This window comes from Myotis nattereri (genome assembly GCF_964212035.1).
Source record: "Myotis nattereri genome assembly, chromosome: 12".
Taxonomy (NCBI): Eukaryota; Metazoa; Chordata; class Mammalia; order Chiroptera; family Vespertilionidae; genus Myotis; species Myotis nattereri.
Genome location: NC_138087.1, coordinates 65,660,001 through 65,685,895, shown reverse-complemented (window position 1 = coordinate 65,685,895; position 25,895 = coordinate 65,660,001). Strand labels below are relative to the sequence as shown.

Here is a 25,895-nt window from a genome sequence, read left to right as displayed (position 1 = left end):
TTTTTTTTTGTTATTTATTTATTTATTTTTTTACCATTTAACCATTTTTAAGTGTACAGTTTAGTGGCATTAAGTAAAATCACATTATTTTGCAGCCATCAACACTATCCATCCACAGAAATCTTTTCATCTGGCAAAACTGAAACTCTCTACCCATTCCCCTCTCTCCCCAGCCCCTGGCAACCACTCTTCTACTTTCTGTCTATGAATTTGACTACTCTAAATACCTCAAATGAGTATAATCATTCATATATATATATATATATATATATTCAGTCAGGAATGATAAAGTTAGCTAATAGATAAAAATTAATTAACTGGTTAATATCATATAGGACAAAATCTAATTATTAGGTTTATCTTATTTTCACCTGGCAGAAATAATTTATATCTCTATTTGAAAAGATGCATTTGCATTACTATGGACAAGAATCTTTTGCATTATCATCAACTTTCTGCACGTTAACTTCTACCTTACAGAGTTATAAAGCAGCCTCACCCATAGAAAGTCCATCAAAGGCACACAACCCTATAGAATCAGATAATCTCCGGGAAGGCTACTAGACAACACCCAGCACCCCCCTGGAAAGACATGCAAACCATCTCTTTTGCCCACGGCCATTTCTAAGTTTTGGACAATTTTTCCTAACATCACCACCAATGAACACACTCACTCAAAAATACATTTAAATTTATTTATTCTGCAGGAGGGCATGGCAGAAAAGAAGAGATATAGGTTGGTTTACAAATTTATTAAATGAATGTATTCTTTTGTTGTTGTTGAAAAAAAATTACATGATTTCTAAGTTCACGGAGAACTGAGTTTAACAAACAAATTGTCTAACAGGAGACAGGCTACCATACCCGCACTGCCCGTCTCCTACTCTTCCAAGCAGGCTCTTATCTTCGAGGAACAAAAAAAATAATTAATAAGAAAGCCTGCTACAAAGGAGGCCAGGAAGTTTATTTTTAACTACTTCTTTTTAAGGCTGCACAGCAAGTTTAGCCCTTATATGGGTGTGTTCACGGGTGGTTAGTTTGAGATCAGGCTCATGGTAGAGAGAGAAAGCAAGTGAGGATCTGGGTGAAGTAGTGGGGGCCCTTGCTCTTGGAGAGACCCACAGACATCACAAGTTCAAAGCCTTCAAACTGGAATTTATTTCTTCTCCCCCCTGCGGCCTCTGCCCGCCCCAACTCATAACAACGCCTTTCGGATCTGTCTCAGTGACTCCCACCACCATCAACCCAGTTGCCCAAACCAGAAATCTAGGTGACATCGGTTATGGCTCTTTCCTTCTCCTCCATTTTACTGCTCATAAAATCCAGTGCATTCCCCTCACTACCGCTCTCAATCGCCACTCCTCTCCACCCTCGTGGCCAGTGCCTGCTCCCGGGGCAAGTCCTCTCCTGCCTGGATTCCTGCGGCCGCGCCAGGCTGCTCTCCCTGCCTCCCCAGTCCCAGTCCCAGCCCTCCAGAGCGGACTCGGGGAGGCTTTCCTGATGCAGTCACTCAGCTTAAAATCGAGTTACAGCTTCTCCGCAACCCCCTTTACTTGGTCATGAGGTCTTATTTATTTGCATCTTGATGCCTCTCTCCAAGCATCTAGAACACTGTACCCTGTCACCACCTCTGCACATGCCTTTCTCACCTGCTTGGTGTCCGCTCCCACCTCTCTCTCATCCTCGGGGGTTTAGCTGACTTCCCGGAGCAGCAGGACCCCCTGCCGGCCCCTCGCCCACCACAACTCTGTCGCCCAAAGTTTAAGGTCTTGGCACCCGGTCGCCCGGGCCAGCGGCTTCTCGCCCTTCGTGTTGCTTTTGCACCACAAACTCTTGCCCTGGAGCTCCAGCCACTCACCCAGGCCTCCCACTTCCCACAAGGTTCCTGCTCCTTCTTCCCTCCAACTCCCTCTGCCATCCCGGGGTGCCTCCCTGAGCCCCGACCGGCTGGGATGTCAGGGCGCGATGGCCGTCCCCTCTGGCACCGTCGGGACCCTCTGCTCAGCGGGGCCGCTATCTGCCGGGCGGCGGCTCGCACGGGGGAACCTACGCGCCCCGAGGGCCGGCCCCTGTCTCTGCCCCTGGGTGTCCCCAGGGCCCCCGCGCGCCCGGCAGGTGCACGAAGGAGAGAAGGGGCGAGTGAATGACGGAGCGTCCGCCGAGGGCGCCGGCCGGGCCGCCTCCCCGGGACCCCGCGGGCGCTCTCCGCTCCGCAGCGCCGCGCCGGAAGCGGCCGGGCCGGCCCCCTCCCCGCGGCGCCCGCCGCCTTATCTCGGCGCCTCGGGCCCAGGAGGAGACGCGGGCGCCGGAGGGACGCGGCGGCGGCATGGGCCGGGGGCCCCGGGGCGCGGGCCACCCGCCGCGCCGCCTGCTGTCGCTGCTGCTGCTGCTCGGCCTGGCCCGCGGCGCGACCGGAGCGCGGGGCGCCGACGGTGAGTGCGGACGGGCGCGGGCGCCGCTCGAGGCCCCCGGGGCGCTGGCGGGGCCTCCACGAGGCTGGGCGCGCCCGAGGCGCACTTCCCCGCCCCTGGGCCGGACCCGCGCAGGCTCGGGCGTGGGGCGCAGGTGGGGCTGCCCTGGCCGTTGGGGATCGGGAAGGCGGGGCTCAGAGAAGCAGGAGGGGCTCCCCGCCCCGGCCTTCCCGCCCTATCCCGGAGCCGCCGGGCAGACCTGTTTGGAGACGGCCTTGCCCGCGCCCCCGAGGGATTGAGGGGAGCTGGGGGCTGGGCGGTAGCGGCGCCCCAGGGTGAGCCGCCCGGCCTGGGAGGGCGTTCCCGCTGCACTGTCACGCTGCTGGCTCTGCAGTAGCTTTTGCACAACAAATTCTAGAAGCAATTTTCGTTCTACCTTTTAATATTTTCACCTAGATGATGCGGTAAGGTGCTCATATGGTGAGAATAAAGTATAAAGTTTACAGGAAGAAAGCATTCATTCATTCATTCAACAGATGGCCTTTGTTTCCCTATAGGGGGTTTGATGAGGTCTTTATGCTGAACCTCAATGAGTTCATCTCCTGCAGGTGACAGACAAGCAAATAGTCCATTTCCAGGCAATTGGAGTAGTTAGTTCCCCCTCCACCACCCCCTTCAAACGCAGTGTTGAGTTCAGACATGTAGGAGAGGGGGCATTTATCCAAACAACTATAAGAGAAGGCAGATGCCATAGGTGCTTTGAGAAAGTGGGGGTGGTCAGAGGAGGGAGAGGTTACTTCTAGCTGAGGAACCGTGGCGTCATGGGTGAGGCGACCCTTTAACCAGACCTACTAGGATTGGTGATACTTGGAGAAGGGAAGATGAGAGAAAGGCACCCCAGCTCATGGCAGAGGCACAGTGAGCACTCCACAAATGCGTATAGAACGGTGAATTCCAGACGGAGGGGCAGGGACAGGAAGCAAAAGCAGGGCCCAGCAGTTCTGGTTGGTTTGCAGGAGATGGCTGGGAAGTGGGGTGGGAAAGCAGGTTGGACTGAACCAGAAGGCGGAGTGCCTTAACTGGCCCGCCGTGGCATTGAGACCTAGTTGTTTCTGGGCAGTGGGAAGCCATTGGAAGTCATTGCAGGTGTCTGTACAGAGAGATATAAAAAGTGGCTATAAGGAAACCCACTAACTTCCTTAATAAAACCAAACACTGATCCTGAAGTGGAAGGAACTTCTATGTAAGGAGAAAGGGGGGGGGGGGTGCTTTGCAGCTCAGACTCCTGTCCCCCCAAATTTTCTTTATTTGGGACTTTTACCATCACTGGTGGGTATTTCTCTTGATGGCTCAACCTCTGAAGTGGCCATTTTTGTACATCCGGTGCTCTCGTAGGCTTTCTAACTTCCTTCCCTAACGTGGTCTCCCATGGCAGTGTGCATAAACGCTTGTAGACCCTGGGAACCTATTTCAGAATGAGCTTTTTTTTTGTGTGTATAATTTTTAATTGAATTTATTGGGGTGACATTAGTTAAAATTATATAGGTGTCATACATCATCTATATATTGTATTGTGTGTCCACCACTCCATCCATTTTCCCCCTCCCCCCTGTTAGGATCTTTGTGTTAAGACTCTCTAGACTAGCAAACTGTCCAATATACAGTAGTCTCATCGAATTGTTGGGCTAAGATGGTTGAACAAAGTAACTTTCTCAGGTCATCCATCTGCAAGTACTTAAAGGCTGTGGAATGAATTTGGGGAAATAGAAGTCAGGGTTGCCTGATTGAACCTTCTCTCCTTATGTAGGCATTCTCCCTTCCTTTACAACCTTGGAGAACCTGATTTTATTAAGAGCAGGTTTCTTTATAGTGGACCAAGTGGGGAATGACTGGAGCCATAGAGCCATTGAGAAAGTTGTGGCAGTAGCTGGCCTAGAAATTCTAAGGACTGGCTTCACAGTGGGACAGCAGGAGAAGAGGACTGAATGTAGTGGTCAGGGGGAAGTGGATCCCGAAGGACTTACTAACAGACATGAAGGTACAAGGGAACAGAAGATGAAAGATGACAGTAAGGGTTGCGGAGTGGGTGACTTGGGTCTGTGGTTCTCTAGGAGGAGCAAAAAGATTTGGGAAGAAAGATAACTAGTTGTTTTATTATATACTAGAGGCCCAGTGCACAAAATTCATGCATGCCAGCCTGATCACCCCTAACTTCCCCCGCTGCTGGCCTGGTCACCCCTAACTGCCTCCCGCTGCCGGCCAGGTCTCCCCCAACTGTCCTCCACTGCAGGCCTGATCACCCCCAACTGCCCTCCCTTTCAGGCCTGGTTCCTCCCAACTGCCCTCCCCTGCTGGCCATCCTTTGTCCACATGGGGGCGGCCATATTGTGTGTTAGAGTCATGGTCAATTTGCATATTACTCTTTTATTAGATAGGATGTGTTTTTTAATATGGCAGTTTATTATCTCACTTAAGTTTGAAAGCTGTGTAGTTCCTGGCTTGATTACGTTAAACAATTAATGACATCATCAGGCTCCTCTAGTTTTCATCTCTGGCTGACTAGTTGTTTTAGATAACCTGGATTGGAGGTGATGTTAGGGCTTTCGGGTTAAATCAGTAGGGAGTTAAGACTGTGACAGGAGATGTCTGCAAATGATGTAGACTTGATGGTCACTTGGAGCCTGTGGTTAATAAGAGTTAGAGGACCAAGGACAGATTTTTTTGGGAAATCAAATTTAGATGGTAGAAGACTGTAGAGGAGAAAGAGCAACAGCTACAAAGGTAGGAGGAAGATGGGGTTAGCATAGCATCAAGGAACCCGGGGGGAGGAAAATCCAAGGGGGTGGAGATGGAGAAGAAAAAGGCTTTGGATTTGGTGACTCAGGTCTGAGGTGAGCCAGCTCCAGCAGAGCAGTGAGGGTGCGAGTCAGAGACAAAGGGCTCTAGAGCAGTGATTTTCAACCCGTGTGCTACAAGACTTTTTAAAAACATGCAATACCTGACTATTTAGTCAGGGGCACTGACCTCCTTCCCCTTAGATTGTCCAATAAAAGAATGACAACGGCCAACACAACAGTAGCCATCTGGTGGGAGTGAATCAAAATTATGCCTAATCTTTTAGGGTCAGATTGGCCAAAAATATATTTTTTGGTGTGCTGCAGAATTTTAGGAATTCGTTTATCTGTGCCAGAAGATGAAAAAGGTTGAAAATCCTGCTCTAGAGGGTACAGAGACTTGGCTGCAGAGCGAATGCTCTTTAAAGAAGAGAAGGAAATGGAAGGTAGCCTTTAGTGGGGCTGGCCAGGTCAGCTGAGCAATGTTTTTGCGGGAGGTTGAAGGTGGTAAAGCAGACTCAGAACATTTTAGACTTAGGGGCTTTATTTAGTAGAAAGGAAGAAAATAAAGATGCAAAAATAAATGAGATATTTCCTGGAGCAGGTTGATAGGCAAAGTTGGCCTACAAGTGAGAAAGCTTAGTTTCAGGAAGGGGACAGAAGGGGAAGAATGGAGAACTGCTCGTCCCTTCCCCCACAGCTGTCTCCTCAGTGAGTCTATTCATATTTTCAAACCAACCCCGCTGTCCTGACTCCCTGGAAGCCCCCTGATGTTCTCTGGTCCCTTTGCAGTACCAGAGACACCATGCCCATGCCTACCCTCCGTACCATATTTGTATGGGGCACACACTATTCACATACACATTTCTATGGTCCTCTAGATGCTTACACCAGTGTAATTGTTAAGAGCTCCTTGTGAGTAGGGACCATGGCTTGTGTTAGGAACTTGATATGGAAATAAATGAAGACCACCCAAATAAGAAAAGGCACGGCGATTTCGTCAGAGCTTACTATAGCCGCCATCGCATTTGTCAGAGACTCAAAGGCAGGCAGGGGAGTGTAAAGCTTTCTAGTGCAGTGGTTCTCAACCTTCCTAACGCCGCGACCCTTTAATACAGTTCCTCATGTTGTGGTGACCCCCAATTTCATTGTTACAAATTGAACATAATTAAAGCATAGTGATTAATCACAAAAGCAATATGTAATTATATGTGTGTTTTCTGATGGTCTTAGGAGACCCCTGTGAAAGGGTCGTTCGACCCCCAAAGGGGTCGCGACCCACAGGTTGAGAACCACTGTTCTAGTGGAACAAAGGGGACATCTTCAGGTGTGCCCTCGTTGGATGTTGACAGGGGGAAGCTGGAGGCGGCTTATTGCTGAGACAGGCTAGTAAGCCAGAATAGGGAAACTGAGGCAGATAGTTAAACAGCAGGTTGCAGCCGTGTAGTAAATCCCATCTTTCCTAAATTAAAGACACTTAAGAGTAAATGGTTTGCACTTCTCCCCAACCACAGGGTAAATAGCTTAAATCACCCTGCTCAGGGAGGGAGAGAGCAGAAATCCAATTATTGCCATTTGCCAATCACACCCAATGAAGTTAAGAGAATAAATCTCATTTTGGTACATCAGCATAAAACTGATGAATATTCTATTGAGATCCTCCCCTAAAACTTCCCTTAAACTCCAAGCCTTTAAAACCCTCAAAACCAAGGTCCCAGCACATGCTGTCCCTCCCACATCTCCTAAACACTAAAGGACCCCATGAGGCTTGCAACCAGGGCAGCAATGGATGGGGCAGTTTGTCACAAGCAAGCCCCCTGAACCTGTTCCAAGGCCCCCTTTTCTCTGACTTCTTAGTCTGACTTCTCATTTCCCCACCTAGTCCCTCCCGTTATCCTAGCCCCTCCTTGATTCACTGTCCCCAGCTTTAATAAACACCCTCTAAAATCCACCTGGACTTGTGAAAATTTTCCTACACAAAATCAAGAATCCACACCCTACCTGCTGGCCCCAGGCAGACCAGCTGAGGGCCAATTCCCCTTTCCAGTAACACTATCAACAGGAGTCCTATATGATTGGTTAGGGGAGCATATTTGGCCTTCCCTGATTGGTCCTAAATTGAAATGCTGGGGCGGGGCAGGGGAGCAAAAATAGGGAAGTTGGCTCTTATTAAGCCCTGGCCATTTGGGACTGATTGCTAAAGAGGTCGTGGTTTAACTTCCTGGGCTGATTGCTATAGATTGTGGGTCAGAGTTCTATTTTTATAGATGGCCTGACCATTGTCCATTTGTGTGTTCCGTCTCTCACTGAATTGCATTTAATTGTTATTAAAGGTGTTTTGGCGAGAAGATCAGCGAGGAGAGACTGGGGGAGCCAGTCCGATGGCCTGTGTGAGCAAAGTGTGAGAGCATAGCTGGTGGAGCAGGAGGGTGTTGGTTGGTGCGTGGGTGGGTGGGGTGTCAAGCCTGAGGGGAATAGAGAGGTTAGGCCTGGTAAGGATGGGTGGAACCAGTCAGTCCTGTTTCTTAACCTTTTTCTGGCATTGCTCTGAGTGTGGGAGTGGCTGGGGGACTTGTTGGCTCAGGCCTGGCTGGGGTTTGGAAGGCCAGAGGAGGATGGGCAGAGGCCTTGAAAATCTTGGGGGAGCAATGGTGGGGAGGATTGGGGAAGATGTTCTGTAAAAAGTGCACCTGACATTACTACTGTATTTCATTGGCTTGGCCTTCACTCCGTTATCCTGAATCACAGCAGCATATTCACTCTTTGGAGCGGGAAGCAGAGGAAAGAGGGAAAACAGGGAGTGAATTGTTTTGGAGTGACTTACAGTGGTTCCAAGTAAGGGAGCAGGATTAGAGCCCAGGAAGATCGCCACCGTGGCCTGTTGTCTACCTCCAGAGACTTGGTTCTGGGCAGTCTTCTGGTCAAATTCTAAAAAGGGCTCCTGAGGCTCTGCAGCCTGAGGTAGCAAGTGGCCTATTGGCCTCAGCTCTGCAGGGACAGTGACTGAATTGCTAGATTAAAAAAAAAAAGTATTTAGCCCAGCCCGTTTGGCTCAGTGGTTGAGTGTTGACCTATGAGCCAGGAGATCACGGTTTGATTCCCCCAGGGAATCATGCCTGGGTTGTGGCCTCAATCCCCAGTGAGGGGTGTGCAGGAGGCAGCCAATCAATGATTCTCTCTCATCATTGATGATTCTCTCATTCCTTCCCCCTTCCTCTCTGAAATCAATAAAAGTATATTTTAAAGAAAAGTATATAGCCTGCTCAAGAATGACATAGCCTAGTGACACCAGGACAGGAACCTAAAGTGTGGCCTAAATACAGGGCTCCTTGCCCTAACCTATTTGGCTCAGTGGATAGAGCTTCAGCCTGCGGACTGAAGGATCCTAGGTTCGATTCCAGTCAAGGGCATGTACCCTTGGTTGCGAGCACATCCCAGGAGTGGGTGTGCAGGAGGCAGCTGATCTATGTTTCAAACTCTCTATCCCTCTCCCTTCCTCTCTGTAAAAAAATCAATAAAATATATATTTAAAAAATATATAGGGCTCCTCAAAACTCAAAAGCATTGAAATGGGGGCACTTAATAAGGGTTGGTTCCTGATTTGGAGGTCAGGGGTGGGGCCCTGTTACTGTACTAAAGGGGTGTGTTTGCTTTCGTGCATCAAAGCCCAATCAAATTCGAACAGGAATTTGTAGCCAAGAAAGTAAGAGTTTATTAGTTGAGGAAATGGCACTAAGCCTGGAGTCACAGGTAGGCTAGTGCTCAAAGACCTGGCTCTCGGATGACTTCCAGGGAATGGGCTATATAGGGGAAAAATCATTAATCATGGTGGGTCAAGGAGGTGGGGTCCTGGGCTCTACTGATTGGTTGGGGCCAGTGTAGGGAGTAGTTAGTTTTCATTGTATCAGGACTTGATGTCAGCCATGGCATTGTTCTGTCTGGTTTCATGAGGATGTGTCTGCTTTCATAGGGCTGGGGGCTGAAACACAACTGAAATCGAGATGTTATCTTTAATTTGGAGGAAACTGTTTCTGTGGTTAACAGACCTGAGGCTTTGTTATGAAGATATTTTGATACTGACCTGAATCTGATGTCCTAAGGGATTAATGATTAAGGAAAGGAGTGGTTGGACAAAAAGGAGAAAGGGACATGTTAAACAAGTTTCTGCTCCTTCATAGCCCCACTGCAAGTGGTTCTTGGTCAAAGGGGAAAGTAGACAGAAAGGAAGCTGAGGGCCCTATAACCGTTTTATGGGAGGAAAGGTTATGGGTTCTTGTAGGCAATGTCAGCCATGGGTTGGGTTGAGAAGGGAAATACCATCTGTTTCACATTGCCCTGCAAGTATTCCATTGCTTGGGAGAATAGAGTGCTCTCTGTTTTGGAGGATTTTAAAAGCAGAGGCTATGCTTTTACCTGTTTCTGTTAGGGATGCTGGAGAGGAGAGTATATGAGATTCCTTGGGTTCCTTCACTTTCTGGAATTTGATGTTGTCTCTTAAGAGCAATGCAATTTTATGCCATGTTGTAGAAGATGGGAGATGCTTTCTCTTCCTGAGTTTGGTGCCTCCTTTGCTTCTTTCCTCAGGTCGTTTCATTGGTTTCCACGTGGCTCCATCAGTGTGAGACTCCGGATCTCAGGAGGTTGTGCTGTGCATTTGCTGGTCTAACTGTGAATGGCTGGGGATTAGGTTAAGATTCAAATGCAAGCACTCCATTTGTGCTTTTCAACTACCTCCTTCCCTTTGTATTGTCAAAGTCCACCTGCTGTTATTTCAGAAGTACCTTTAAATTCTTGCTTGGTATTGAAATCAGGAGCGAGAGGAGCTTGCTTGGGCTGGCAGCTACCATTCCCTCTGAGGTGTGGGTTTACTTGGTGTGCGGTGGAGAGGAGGGAGAGGTGAGCAGCGCTGAAAACGCGAGGAAGCTGAACTTCCAACTTTTGAGTCAGGTGTTACCCAGGAGATTGGAGGGATGTGGGGTAGGCAGGGAGTTATGTAAAATAAGATATTATGGTTCCTAGAATATCAGCCCCATGAACGGGTAGGCATCTGTTCACATAAAAACGTTCCTTTTTTGGGTTTTTGCATCAATGCAGTTATTTATCAACTCTCTTCATTAGTAAAATTGGCTAGCTGTCATTTATTCATTAATAAAGAGTTGTTGAGTGGTTGTTATAATAATGCCTAACATATTCTATTTGCTTTTCATGTATTAACTCATTTACTCTAATTCTCACAACAACCAGGTTTGTTATTATCCTCATCTTACAGATTTATAGGAAACTGAGGCACAGGGATTATTACGGATTCCACAACTAGCAAGTGGCAGCTTTGGGACGGTTGCCCAATTAATCTCTCTCTTAACCCTGCTCTTAATGACTCTGACCAATACCAGGCACTGCATCTTGTGTGACTTGTTTCTAACAATGATAACAATATCTACAGAAAGAGACATAAATACTTATGTAAATGACCTCAGTCTAGCGCTTTAGAGCTCATATAGCATTTATAGTTCTAACAACACAGACCAAACTGAAGGACTGACAGTGTACGGTCACTAGGGAGCAAGAGAGAAGATGCCAGCCTGGGTGCCAACCTCTCTGTGTTGGATGTGGCTCACACTGGCTTGGTCCCTGCAGCGTGGAGAAGTGAAGTGAATCAGGTTATAGCAAACTCACAGCGCTCTTTCTGTTGGCCTGATGGGCTCCTCTTCCTGGGGTCCTTCTCTCTGTCACATTGCTCCCGGTGCTGTGCTTTGCATCAGTTGAGACTTGGTGAAAGACTTCTTCAGTATTACTTTTTCCTTTCCCAGGATTCTGACCCGCATCCTGAGGTTGAGCTAGCCTTGCAGCACAACTCATAGTGTGGCCCACCTGGGAGCTTGTTGGAAATGCACATTCTCAGAGCCCACCCCACTCTTACTGAATCCGAATCTCTGGGGATTGGTTCTGTTTTAATGAGCTCTCCAGGTAGGGTGACCCACTGTCTTGATTTGTACCAAACTGAGGGGTTTCCCAGGACACAGGACTTTTAGTATTAAAACCAAGACAGTTTTGTCACCCTAATTCCAGGTGATTCTTTAAAAAATATATATTTTTATTGATTTTTATTTAGAAAGAGAGGAAGGCAGAGGGAGAGAGAGATAGAAACATTAATGATGATAGAGAATCATCGATCGATCAGCAGCCTCCTGCACGCCCTACGCTGGAGATCTAGCCCACAATCCAGGCATGTGCTCTGACCAGGAATCGAACTGTGACCTCCCGATTCATAGGTTGACGCTCAACCACTGAGCCACGATGGCTGGGGTTGCCCTTTTCCTTTAGGACAAGTTTTTTTTCCCCCAAGAGGCTACTTGGTCCTTCAGGCATTTGAACTCAGGGGGCCACCCTACAAGGCTGTGCAGACTGTGCTAATTGTGGCTGAGAAGTCTTTGGTAGCCTAGCATACAGTTGGTCTTTTTTGCCAGTATGGGGAACAAACATTTATTGAGCCAAACAAACCAGGTACTGTCCTTGGAGTTACACTTATGCTAAATTATTCTTAATGGACCTTTAAAACAGGCATCCTGAGGATGAAGTGTCAGAACATTAGAGGGAAAGGACTTCAGGGGCCATTTAACCCAGCTACTCAGATGGGAGCTTGGTAGAAATGCAATATATAGGGCCCCACCCCAGACCAACTGAATCAGAGCCTGCAGTTTAACAAGATCCTCAGGTAATTTGAATGCATTTTAAAATCTGAGAAGCCCAAAGCCCTTGTTTTACAGATGAAGAAACTGAGACTCGGGAGATTAAGTGATTTGCTAAAGGTCACACATGAATTGGACTCCAGTACTTTCCTCTATACCTGGCTGCCTTCCTCCAGGGCCATACTTTGTTTGTCTGGTTCTATCTATTGAATGAATTTGAACTTAATTAAATTTATTTAAAAATACTTTAGATTCTGTCCTTCACGAATTCAGATGGGACTCTCTTTAATTTATCTGAATTGGTGGGACTTATTTGTTTCTTAATTTCTTGGTGTGTTTATTCAGTTCACTCAGCAGTTATATGTAGCAATCATTTTCCACATGATGAAAGTTTCTGGCCCTGGCTGGCGTGACTAGTGGTTAGAGCATCGACCTACACAACGGAGGGTCATGGGTTCTATTTCCGGTTAAGGGCACATACCTGGGTTGCAGGCTCGATCCCCTCTCTGGTTGGGGTGCATGCAGGTGGCAACCAATCGATGTGTCTTTCACATTGATGTTTCTCTCTCTCTTCCACTCTCTAAAACTCGATGGGAAAAATATTCTCAGGTGAGCATTAGCAAATGGAACTGAATGTATATAAATGTTGCCATCTTTATGACAAGCATACCATATAAGAAAAAAATCAAACATTTTACCGTTTTTTGGTTGGTTTTATTAGATGGTGTTTATATCTATTATTGCACTGTACACACACACTGGGGAGAATGTTCGTCACTGTTGGTAGATCACAACTGGGACTGTGAACTTGACCCAGGATCCATTATTTTATTTATTCATTTATTTTTAAATATTTTTATTGATTTCAGAGAGGAAGGGAGAGGGAGAGAGAGAGAGAGGTAGAAACACCAATGATGAGAGAGAATCATTGATTGGCTGCCTCCTGCACACCCCTGAATGGAGACCAAGCCCACACCTAGGCATATGCCCTTGACCGGAATCGAACCTGGGACCTTTCAGTTCGCAGGCCACTTGCTCCATCCACTGAGCCAAATCAGCCAGGGCAGGATCCACTATTTTAAAAGTACTTCCAGAATTTTGGTTGCATGTGATGAGAACTGACAGTGTCCCTAAGGAACTGTTTTAAAATATTATGTGTTAAAATGTCAAAATGTTTACATATATTTTACCCATATGTAGGAGGCTCATTCTCACTTGGGCTTTGTCTGTTATCCCTGTTTTCAGGAGCTTTTCTGGTCCATTTTCTCCTCGTTGTAAAACTCCATCTGATGCCCGGGTTGGTGCGGGGGATCTGGGTATCTAGCTACTCCCTAGACATATTTTCACGCAGTTCCTTGAATTTTCAGGCCTCTCCCTTCTGAGGTACTCAGTGACCTTAATTCCTGAGTTTTTTGGAAGTTGCTTTTAGTTCTTCCTCTCTCAGGCAATTCCCATATGTCCACTTCTTCCATCTTCTGAAATACTGTTAATGTCCTTCGTCTGCTATCATCTTTCCTACCAGGGTCCACACCTTCCTAGTCCTTGTTGTCATTTTGTGGGGGGTGGGGTTGAGAGTGTATTAAATCTGTGGTATTTAACTGGAAGTCTTTCATTTGTCATTTTAAAAAATGTTTTATGGCCCAGCAGGTGTGGCTCAGTAGTTGACTGTCAACCTATGAACGAGGAGGTCATGGTTTGATTCCCAGTTGGAGCATGTGCCCAGGTTGTGGGCTTAGGGGCATGATTCCCAGTAGGGGGCGTGCCCAAGGCAGCTGATCAATGATTTTCTGTCATCATTGATGTTTCTCTCTCTCTCTCCCTCTCCCGCTTCCTCTCTCTGAAAACAATAAAAACATATTTAAAAAAAATGTTTCATGTATTTTTGTTATAAGCTCTTTCTGATTCCTAAGTTTGTGCACATTCTTTTTTACTCCCTCCCCAGTCTTACTTGAGTTTTGACTACTTTACTGGTCGTTATGGTGCACTGACTTTTTGGGAAAGATTTTTTTTTTTTAATGAATTTGAATATGTTTTCTAATTTTTAACATCTTTCAGTCTGCAGGCTGACGCTCTATCCACTGAGCCAAACCAGTTAGGGCTAATTTTTAACATCTTTTTTATTTTCAGTAAATCCTAACCCTCCCCCATAAATCTCTATTTTGTTTTTTCAGCTCTTTTAAGCTTCCTGCATTAAAATTCTAGGGTGTGTATTTTCCCTGGCTGTCTGCTTTGCTTTCTCTCTTTCAAGCATAAAGACATGTAAAACTCAAATTTTCTAGAGTAGACAACTTTTTATATCTGGTAGTAAACATTTCAATTTTTATATCCTCTGTCCCAAGAATTATTTGGGAGAGTGTTCTGTAGTTGCAAGTAGGTTTTCTTATGGGAACGCTAGTCTTATGTTTTATTTTGGAGTTTTATGATATTGTTACATGGTAGTCAGATAGTAGGACTTCTACAATTTCTACCTTTGACAAATTTGTTGTATTTTTCTTTATGGTCTGGATCTGATAAATTTTTTAAAAAATTCCATGGTTAATTTGGTATTAGTAATAAGTGGTGGTTTGTCTCGTTTCTGTGTTAGCTTTTGTTTTTTTTAAAAAAAGCAAGCAAGCATGGTTAAGAGTATTGAGAAATCTCCCTATCTCAGTTGGTTTCCTGCCTGGAGCGGCCTGGCCTCGAGGGCTAAGTCTTTATGACCAGGGGAGTAATGGGGCCAAGACCGAGATGAAATTCCATGCGCAAGGTTCTCCTTACAGGGCCACTCCTGAAATTACAGACACTGATTGTGCAACACGATAGCTCAGTAGCTTCGGGTAGAAATTCTTGTTTTATCTTGGGCCATGTATCACCATCTGATAGATTTGGATGTTTCAGGAGTTTTAGCCCCAAACAGTTTTGCTGCTTATCTAAGTAACTGGGATCTGGGCATCCTGCTGGGACCCTGCTGTTATCTCACTGGCTTTGTAAACACATTCACTTTTTCCCTGAAAGGAAAATGGATCGGGTAATAGAGAAGGTTTTCTACCCTCCATTTGCTGTTTGAAGTATAGCAAGTAGGATGATAGGTTCCTCTTTTCAGTTGGTCAATAAAAATAGAATGTTTACACTGTATAAATAAAGACATATGGGCAAATGACATCATCATTTCATAATTCCAAGCTGGGAAGACAGAGCTGGAACAGAGTATAATGACAAATTAACGTGGTTGATGGGAGAATATACAGGTGTTAGGGAAACACAGAGGAAGATACATTTAATTTGCTTCAAGAATGAGGGAATGGGGAAGATGTCAGGGAGAATATGAGGTTTAAGTTGGGTCTTGAAATAGAAATAGGTGCTAGGCTGGACAGAGATGGAGGAATAGGCTTTTTTGTGTGTGTGTGTGTGTGTGTGTGTGTGTGTGTGTGTACAAATGATGAGAAAGAATCATTGATCGGTTGCCTCTTGCATGCCCCACACTGGGGATCGAGCCCGCAACCCCGGATGTGCCCCAACCTCCTGGTTTATAGGTCGATGCTCAACCGCTGAGCCAAGCCGGCTGGATGGGATAGGCATTCTAATAGAAGTAGGAGTGGATAGCATGTATGGGAAAGACGCGTCGGTCTTCTCCCCAGAGAATACCGTGTATGGTTTGGGTTTGGGAAGGGTGAAGTTGGAGGAGCTAGCCTAGAGTCAGGCCGTTAAGAGCCTTGATTGCCAGGTAGAGGAATTTGCACTTTACTCTGTGGGCAATGAGTAGGGAAGGGGTCAGTTCCTTTTTAATTTTGGTATTTAAATTTTGGTTCTCTGCCGTAAATGTTTACTACCCAAAATATGATCCGTCTAGAGGAGGTGATTGAATTTTTATTTTTCTGAAATATACAATCTATGATTCAGGTTTAGACATCTGTGCCACGTGCCACGAACATGCCACCTGCAAGGAAAGAGAAGGGAAGAAGATGTGTATTTGCAAATATGGATTTGTGGGCAATGGGCGGACTCAGTGTATTGGTAAGTTCTGAATCCTGTGTTAAGTTGAAAAGTTGAAGGAACCAAGAACTAAGATTCTCTAGTGTTAAAGAGTTGATGTCCTTGGGAGGGAAACATTGCTATTTTTTTTCTTCACTGTTTTTGGTACAAGAAGATTTGTCAATTATAATAACTCTTTGTTTTAGTGTTTGGATATATCCTGTCTCTAGGGTTTCCAAGGAAGTAGCCCTCATGTTCGAGGTCATTGAACTTGAATTTCTGGAGACTCTCTGGCCTACTACATATTTGAAATGTGTTTCAGGTCTTGAATTTAACTTAGTAACTTAAGTCAATATTGAGTTTTCTTAATTTCTCTGGTTGTTCTGATATAAAACTACTTATATTAGTATCACGAGAAAAAACAAAACACAATTGCCTATTAGACTTTTTGGCTAATTGATGAAATACTGTTGCTTTGAGTCTTATGTCAAGCAGAATCCATCCTCCATATTGTGTGTGGCTATGACCTTTTGGAGTCCTGGGTGACTGAAAAGAACATAAAGACCTTTAAGCTAGAAGCACTTGAGCTTATTTTTTTGCCTCGTGTTATCTACCATGCCATGAGAGTGAGACAACGGCCAGGTTCAAGTCCAATTCAGAGAGAGGGAGCGTTTCACAGCAACTTACAGTAGTGAGTGCTACTATCATCACAGTTTCCTCCCGGCAATCTTGCTACCTGCAGTAAAAACATTGATAGTTTTGCCTTGAGGTTGTGGACCGGCAGTGTACACAACTTTGTTGTGATATCTTTGTATTTTTTTTTTTCTCTCCCTAAAGTTCAAAAAGTCATGTTCTACTTCACAGATATGAGCTTTCACAATCACATTGCTTGTTTATTTATTTCACCTATTGCCTATGGCTGCTTTCAGGCTCCAAAAGCATGGCCGAACAGTGTAACCAGGGGCCTGTGACTGGCCCATTACAGCAAGTTTGCCGACTCCTGGGCCTGAGGGCAGACGGGAGGGAGGGTTCCTTTCATTTTGCACTGATGTAAAATTATTGAATTCAAAATGCTCAGGGTAGCTTCTGTGGACTCATTAAGCATCCACACTCCAGCTCCGCCTCACTGGGCAACGAATACCATTCACATGGGCCGCTGACCATTTGCAGGAGCTGCTCCTGCCACAACAGTAGCCCTGCTCCTGGGTGAGGCTAAAGCACTCATACCTTTGTGTTTCCTGGTAACTCAGAAGTAACAGTTTTCCCAGTTAATCACTGCACGTAAAATCGTCCCCTTCTGGCTTTCATGAAGAAAGCAAGAAGAATGGCTCAGCTGGGAACCTGGGATTCTGCTGGATATATTTCCCCAGGACTAACACAAGATCTTTTAAAGTGTAAAAAAGAACCCCCTCCTCCCAATCTTCAAATAAGATGGATTTCAGGACGGGGATGTTGGCTTTCCCTCGTGGTTTCATACATACCTGGCGCGTGACTCCGAGGGGCCCCCGTCCTATAGTCGGAGGAGCACAGTGCCAGGGAAAGAGGCTGGCGAATATGTCCCAGATTATTGACTCCCGAGTCCACAGCACAGGACAGGGGGGTGTTGAACATGGTATGGATGGATGGCTTTTCCTGGATGTTGTCTCAATGTATCAACAGATAAAAACGAGTGCCAATTTGGGGCCACTGTGGTCTGCGGGAACCACACATCTTGCCACAACACGCTTGGAGGCTTTTATTGCATCTGCCTAGAAGGATATCGAGCCACAAACAACAACAAGACATTCATTCCCAACGACGGCACCTTTTGCACAGGTACTCAGAAGGGGGCTGTGGCGATGGCAACTGGGTGGTGGCAGGACAGTGTCCAGGATTTGGCGAAGGGAGAGGGCAGGGCCAGGACTGGTGTGATTTAAGGGAGGGACGCTCCTGTAAGAAAATTTGTTTTTGTTTTGTTAATCCTCACCTGAGGATATTTTTTTCCATTGATTTTTAGAGAGAGTGGAAGGGACGGAGGAATAGAGAGAGAGAGACATTGATTGGTTGCTTCCCGCATGCGGCCCAAGTGGGGCCAGGGATTGAACCTGCAGCCCAGGTACATGACCTTGACTGGGAATCAAACCTGAGACCCTTCAATGTGCAGGATGACCACCGAGCAATACCAGACAGGGCATAGGAGTGAGATTTGGACATGGCCTGAGTATTAGTTCGTATTAGAGAATTATTGTTAATTTTATTAGATGGGATAACAGTGGCATTTAGGATAATATTCTTATTTGGGAGACACATGCTGAAGTATTTGGGATATTATTATGAGTACCTCGTGTTATTAGATCTATAAGGTACTTTCAATGTAAATAATTGTTCATTCTTATGGGTGTGGGTCTATGGGAGTTCAGTATAATGTTCCTTTTACTTTTTAAAATATATTTTTATTGATTTCACAGAAAAAGGGAGATGGAGAGAGAGAGATAGAAGCATCAATGGTGAAAGAGAATCATTGATTGGATGCCTCCTGCACACCCCACACTGGGGATCAAGACTGCAACCCAGGCATGTGCCTTGACTGGGAATTGAACCGTGACTTCTTGGTTCATAGGTTGATGCTCACCCACTGAGCCATGTCTCTGGGCAGTAATGTTCCTTTTCCTGTTCTGTGTGTCTGAACATTTTCATAATAAATAACAAGGAGGGGTCCTCAGAGATGGTGTGTCGTCTGCAGGTTCCTGGAACCCCAGACGGGCTGTTTGTTCTTGGGGTGACTCTGGCATGTACCAGCTTGTGCACATTGTCCCCTAAGGCCCCAGGGGCTGGGCACCGTGATGCTGGCTCCCGGGAGGTCAGAGTGCTGCTCCTATTAGAGCTGTGAACCCACCTCCCACAGGAATAAGTGAGGAGTGTAACTTTTGGAACCTCAGTAGCTTAGGGGTCAGTTTTCTGGGCATATGTTGGTTGAGTACAATGGGGTGGGCAAAACCCTCCTAATTGTCAGTGGCCACTGTATTATCTGACCTCTACTTACATCCTGCCATGATAGTATAGCTCTTTGGTTTTCTTAGAAAATCTTTGAATAGTAATGAAGAGAAAAGGCAGGAAGAGACTGCTGATTCTAAGATGGGTTTGTACAGACCTAATGACTGCTTAAAAGCTTTATTATTTAAAGGTTTCCAGGGAAAAGAAAGGGAGAGGAGAACATGGCTTCTTACTCACCCAGAACCACAGGTTCTGATGCTCTGATGCATTCTCCCTCTTGACCTGTACCGAGGTAAAGATCCCTCCAAGGGTCCATTTGATCTATTCTTGACACAAATGAGCACAATCCTTCAGAAAAGACATCTGATAATATCCTGTTGTTTCAGCTAGCAAATTCCCTGCCACATGATTGCAGAAGCCCAATGTTGCAGGATTAAATTAGGTGGGTTTAAAAAAATTAGGTACCAATTGCCCTAGCCGGATTGGCTCAGTAGATAGAGCATTGGCCTGCAGACTGAAAGGTCCCGGGTTCGATTCTGGTGAAGGGCACATGCCCGGGTTTGGGCTCGATCCCCAGTGTGGGGCATGCAGGAGGCAGCCGATCAGTAGTTCTCTCTCATCATTGATGTTTCTATCTCTCTCTCCCTCTCCCTTTTTCTCTGAAATCAATAAAAATATATATTTTTAAAAAATGGTCTCTGGAGCCAGATATCTGGCTTCCCGCTACTTACCTTCCTGACTTACAGTAAGTCCAGTTATTCAACTTCAGGTGCTTCATCTGTAAAATGGGGGTAACAATAGCATCTGCCTCACCAGGTTATTTTGAAGACTAAATAGGATGGAAGTAATCAGTAATAAATAATGAGTTTAGAACAATGCCTGGTATGTGTAAGATGACATGCAGGTATAGTTATTAACAGTCATAATGATTATTTTTTAATATGTCTTTATTGACTTCAGAGAGAGGGAGAGGGAGAGAGAGAGAAATATCAGTGATGAGAGAGAATCATTGATTGGCTGCCTCCTGGATGCTCCCTTCTGGGGCTCAAGCTCACAACCTGGGCATATGCCCTGACTGGGAATCAAAGCATGACCTCCTGGTTCATGGGTCAATGCTTAACCACTGAGCCACACCAGCTGGGCATAATGATTATTGTTATGAGGTTGTTGAATGACTGTACACAAAGCAAACTGATTAATGACTGTAGTGACTTCTATTCGGCGCTGATCAGTACCAAGGAGCTCCAAGTATTTTCCATACCACGACTGCTTAGCCACATTTTTGCTCTGTAGTTATTTGTACTCTTTATTTTTAGAACTCGACTAAAAAAATAAAAAAGACAACCTTTGATTCCCACTATCTGTTGAGGAGTCTAGAGCAGGTGGACAGGCTGGAAAATGATTTCTGTGACAAAGCTATACATATATACTTTACAAATTCCTCCATGGGATAAAAAAATCTTGATAAGTTAAAATGATGGATCAAATCTAGAAACATATGTTGTATTCTGCAGTGTTGAAATCATCTCTAAAGTTTGTCCTAGATTGAGATTGAACTTAGTTTATGTTATTTATTTTTTAAAAATGTTCTTATTGATTTTAGAGAGAGAAAAGAAGGGAGAGGGAAAGAGAGAGAAACATTAATGTGAGAGAGAAACACCGATCAATTGCCTCCCGTATGCACCTCATCCGGGGACCACACCAAAACCTGGCATATGCCCTAACTGGGAATCCAACTGGCGACCTTTTGGTGCACCAATGACACTCAACCAACTGAGGCCAGGGCTATCTTATGGTATTTTTATTTTGGGAATCCTTTCTTAACAATTGCCAAAAGTATCATGATTTTATTATAAACAATTATTGAACCCTAAGTTTTACTTGTTTCATTTCTCAGTACTCCTTGTTGTGTTTTATTATGTCTTTCTCTTTCTTGACATGGTTTATTCTGATTTTTTTTTTTTTTTTTTTTTTGCTGGCTCCAGTATTTTCTCAAAATCTTTTCCAGAAAAGAAATGTCAGTGCTGATACCTGGTATCACTCATGGTCTGAAAGGTCATTCCTTTGTTTAAATACAGCATGAAGTCTTGCTCCATTTTTCTTAGAACTCTGTAACAGTACTCCTTTGCTATCTAGCATTTAGTGTTTCAGACAAGAAGTCCTAGGTCAGATGGGCTCTCTTTTCCCTATATATTACTGTTCCTTTCCCTCAGGGGGTTATACATTCTTCCCTTATTCTATGAAATTCAGAATTACTTTCATTTTTTTAACATTCAGACCTGTCAGTTGTAAAAGCTATTTGGATTTGAATACACAAACTGAGGATTTTAAAAAATATTCTTATACATTTACTCCATTCTCTTCTGCAATTTCTCTTAAATGAATACTGATGGTTGCCAAGTGGAATGGGGTGGGAGGGGAGATGTTAAAAAGGAATGCAAGAATAGTATAAAAAGTATAATCTAAAAAATTAAACGGATATTAAGTATTTTAGATTCATCTTCATGTTTTTTTTTGTTCTGCACTCTGTCTCACATAATTTATTTTTCTATGTGTTTTTGGAGAATTCCTCAAGTTGGAATTTGCACATTTATTTTTCAGCATTGATTGAGCTATTATTCAATGCCTCCATTGATTGAGTTTTTATTTTTGGCATTCATATTTTGTTTTTAATATTCAAAACCTCACTGTTTTTTATTGACACAGTTTCTTCTTAATCTTGTTTGGACTTCTGCATCTCTAAATTATCTATTACTACATAATTCTAGTCTCCTGACTCCCAAATTTAGTGGCTTAAAACAGCAATTTATTATTTCTCACAATTCCATGGCTAGGTAGTTCTATCACTTGTGTAGGTACATTCAGCTGGTGGCTGGCCTGGGCTGGGAGGGAAGAGAAGGCCTCTCACACGTCTAGGGGCTTCGTGCTGATGGTCAGTTCTCCTGTATGTGGCCCTCCCTTCATATGGTGTCTCATCCTAGGGCCTCTCTGAGTGGGCTCCAAGTATAACAGCCTGGATTTCCTAACAGCATGGCCACTGGATTCTAAGAGAGAAAGAGAAAGCTGCCAGGTGTCTTCCGAGTTAGGTCCAGAGCAGGCACAATGTTACTTCTGCCCTGTCCTATTGGCCAAAGCAAGTCCCAAGGCCAGCCCGAGGGAGCCACACACTCTTGATGGCAGGAGTGGCATGTGAGAAAGGGAGAAGCAGAATTGTTGCCAGCCATCTTTGAAGACAATCTCCCACAAACAGTTCCCAAAAGTTTGAAGCACTAAATGTGTAGGTTGATCTGAATTGGTAGTTTTTCCCTGAAATCTATATAATTTTATTAACCAATGTCACCCCAGTAAATTCAATAATAATAATAACAATCTACACTAATAAAAGACAAAGATGCTAATTGACCATACCTTTGCTATGCCCACCATCCAATCAGAAGAGTATGTAAATTAACCCAACAAAGATGGCCGTTAAATTTGCATACTGCAGGTGGGGCGGGCAGTGCCAGATGCCACCTGAGGAGGCAGAGCCGGCGATCGCCCTGGCCAGAAGCCTGAGGCCTAGGGAGGGGCGGAGCTGGCGATCGCACAGGGCTGGGGGTCCCCTGCCCAGGCTTAAGGCCCTGGCCAGAGGCCTGAGGCCTGGGCAGGGGCCGAGCCGGGGACTGGTGTGAACTACAGAGGAAACACCTTTTTGACGCTCATTGGCTAAGCTCCCTGTATGCCACTGGTAATATTCTTAGTAACTTGGGTAATAAGAATCCAAGAAGGTGATGTAGGGTTTTTCCACCTCACTCCTGGAGAAAAAAAATGAAGGTCTGCTGCTGGAGGGGCTAAGAAATATCATATCCTGCCCGAGCTGGTTTGACTCAATAGATAATGCCTCAGCCTACCTACCACAGGGTCTGGGTTTAATTCTGACCAAGGGCATGTACCTAGGTTACAGGCTCTTCCCTGGCTGGGGCCCAGGGCAGCGCTCATGCAGGAGGCAACCAATCAAAGTGTTCCTCTCACTTTGATGTTCCTCTCTTCCACATTCTCTAAAAATCAGTGAAAACATATTCTCAGGTAAGGATAAAAAAAATAATAAAAAAAATCATATCCTATGAAAGACACATCTTGAAAATGTCTAAAGAAAGTTGTCATTTTTTCATGATGAAGGGACTGGAGTCTGTGTTGATGAAAACACCTTGGTGGCTCCGGTGACTGGCAGTGGCTGCAGTAGTGGGGGGATGGGGCTGATGCCTTCCCCTGATCAGCCCAGTCGCCTCCCACAAAGGGAGGCCAGACTGCGGCTTAGGCCTGCTCCCCAAGGGGAGCAGGGAGCAGGCCTAAGCTGTCAGCAGGACATCCCCTGAGGGCTCCCAGTATGTGAGAGGGGGCAGGCTGGGCTGAGGGACCACCCCCCCCCCTCCCAGTGCACGAATTTCATGCACCGGGCCCCTAGTAATAATAATAAACATTGGTAACTTGTACGGGCTCCTTCAGCAATTGAGTGAATTGCTGGTTCCCAAACAATGATCAGTGAGTGATGAGGTATTCATTGGTCTAAGACCAAAGAACAAACAAAGAAAAGGGAGAATATAGTGAATTTCAGTAAAATCACAAACAAATTTAAAAGAATTTTGAGATTATGTTCTTCCTTCTTTTATGAAATTATGCTGTTCATAGTTTTTTTTGGAAAAAAATGTATTTCTGTCAAAATTACTGTATGTTTTTCTTACCCCTGTACTTGCTACTTCTCATAATCCTTAGTCAGGGGGAGTCTGCCAAGAAGCCTGGCTTACCCTTCTCGAAGCCTGTTTTAAGGCCCTGTTATCTTGGTAAAATTAGTGAGATCTTTCTGAAGTATCCCCTTACTATCTGTCTTGGTATCCTATGTTCATTTTTGAAAGCATTTTTCACTCTTGTCTAAATTGTTCTGTTTGGAGTTCTTTAGATATTTTTAGTTTGAGATTAAGGCCATTCTTATTTTATAGTAACTGAATTTTTAAATCTGCACCTGAGGATATGTTTTTATTGATTTGAGAGAGAGGAAGGAAGAGAGAGAAAGAGAGAAACACCTATGTGAGAAACATCGATGGGTTGCCTCCCCTACTTGCCCTGACCAGGAATCAAACACACCACCTTTTGATGTACAGGAGGACGCTCCAACCAACTGAGCCGCCCAGCCAGGGCTGACATTTATTAACATGCTGTTTTTTTGTTCATTTGATTTGGTGTCAGAAAATTGGTGATGGCTGTTGGTTTTTATAAAGCCCCAGAACAAGGTCACAAGTACTTCTGAGCACCTCTTAGTGAAGGATATCTGAGAAGACCCCGTAAAAAGTAAAATAAAATTCATGATACTATTGCACACAAATGCGTCCATTTGTAAGCATAGACTGAGGATGTGAGAAATGGTTGTCACAATGTCATCCCCCTTCCCTCATTTTTTCTTTTTTCTGTTTTTCTCTCCCTCTTCTCTTTGGGATGGGTCTCAAGACATAGATGAGTGTGAGGTGCCCGGGCTGTGTGGGCAAGGAGGACGATGTGTGAACACTCATGGGAGCTTCGAATGCTACTGTATGGATGGATACTTGCCAGAGAGTGGCCCCGAGCCTTTCCACCCAACCAGAGATGCCACGTCATGCACAGGTGGGTTTCTGCTGAAGAATGCAAGATCGGAAAGCGCGTTCCTGTTGGTTGTGACTTTCTGCCGCGCTCACCTCTGTCTGTGGGTCTCTGTTGGGGAGGTAGGTGGAGATTATTAGTTCCTTTGCACATTTATACAACCTATGAAATAAGCAAGTAGCAACCTAATCAAGATAGAAGGGGCTATGTTAAAAAGCTAAAATTAGTAAACTTTGGGGATTTGTAACAGTTAGTAGATATTTTGATGGTAACCATTACCTTAGCTTGTAAAACACGGCTGATCTGGTAGGGACCAGCATCTCAAAAGTGACCCTGGAGAACCAAGATGGCGGCATAGGTTAACGCAGGAGTTTGCTGCTTTGAACAACTACTTCAAAAGTGAAACTAAAAGACGGAATGGACATCACCCAAAACCACTGGAACGCTGGCTGAGTGGAAGTCCTACAACTAGGAGGAAAGAGAAACGCATACGGACACTCAGAGGAGGCGCAGTGCTGAAGTCAAATTCTGAGGTGCGGAGTGCGCGGAGCAGGCTGGTGGCGGAGGGCGCGGTTGGCGTTTTCAATCAGGAGGGAGTCGCAGACTGAGCTCCAGATCCGGGCGAGTCTTTAGGGACCCAGACTCAAACGGGAGAAGCGGGACTGTCTGGCTTCGGTCAGAGCGAGTGCAGCTTTCTCTCCGAGCTTTGCAGCGGGTGCTGGGACTCAGAGAGGCAGAGCCCCTGGGGACAGGACTGAGAGCCGCCATAACTGCTCTCTCCGGCCCACCCTGTTGATCCTGTGCGACCCGCCCCGCCCAAGCCCTGCACACAGGCAAGCAAAGGCTAGATTAGCACCTCCCTAGAGGACAGAAGTTCTCTCACTGCTGACACAGCTGATTCTCATAGCCACTTGGCCTGGAGGTCAAACCCTCCCTGGAATTAGCTACAACAATCAAGATTTAACTATAAGACCACGAACAAAGACCACTAGGGGGTGCACCAAGGAAGCATAACAAAATGCGGAGACAAAGAAACGGGACAAAATTGTCAATGGAAGATCTAGAGTTCAGAACCACACTTTTAAGGTCTCTCAAGAACTGTTTAGAAGCCGCCGATAAACTTAATGAGATCTACAAGAAAACTAATGAGACCCTCGATGTTATATTGGGGAACCAACTAGAAATTAAGCATACACTGACTGAAATAAAGAATATTATACAGACTCCCGACAGCAGAACAGAGGAGCGCAAGAATCAAGTCAATGATTTGAAATGCGAGGAAGCAAAAAACACCCAACCGGAAAAGCAAAATGAAAAAAGAATCCAAAAATGCGAGGATAGTGTAAGGAGCCTCTGGGACAGCTTCAGGCGTACCAACATCAGAATTATAGGGGTGCCAGAAGATGAGAGAGAGCAAGATATTGAAA

The 25,895-nt window shown here is 45.3% G+C and overlaps 1 protein-coding gene across 1 annotated transcript in view; it reads left to right on the top strand.

Annotated features, from left to right (window-relative positions):
- Window positions 1–2,143: 2,143 nt before the first annotated feature.
- SUSD1 (sushi domain containing 1) overlaps window positions 2,144–25,895 on the top strand; it is a gene marked incomplete at its 5' end in the record, with an annotated part of 84,475 nt that continues 60,723 nt past the window's right edge. The window contains 5 exons of the mRNA XM_081103150.1: window positions 2,144–2,432; window positions 4,282–4,479; window positions 15,814–15,927; window positions 17,545–17,700; window positions 24,340–24,492. Of these exons, the coding sequence (XP_080959276.1) occupies window positions 2,144–2,432; window positions 4,282–4,479; window positions 15,814–15,927; window positions 17,545–17,700; window positions 24,340–24,492 (910 nt within the window). The remainder of the gene's footprint in view (window positions 2,433–4,281; window positions 4,480–15,813; window positions 15,928–17,544; window positions 17,701–24,339; window positions 24,493–25,895) is intronic.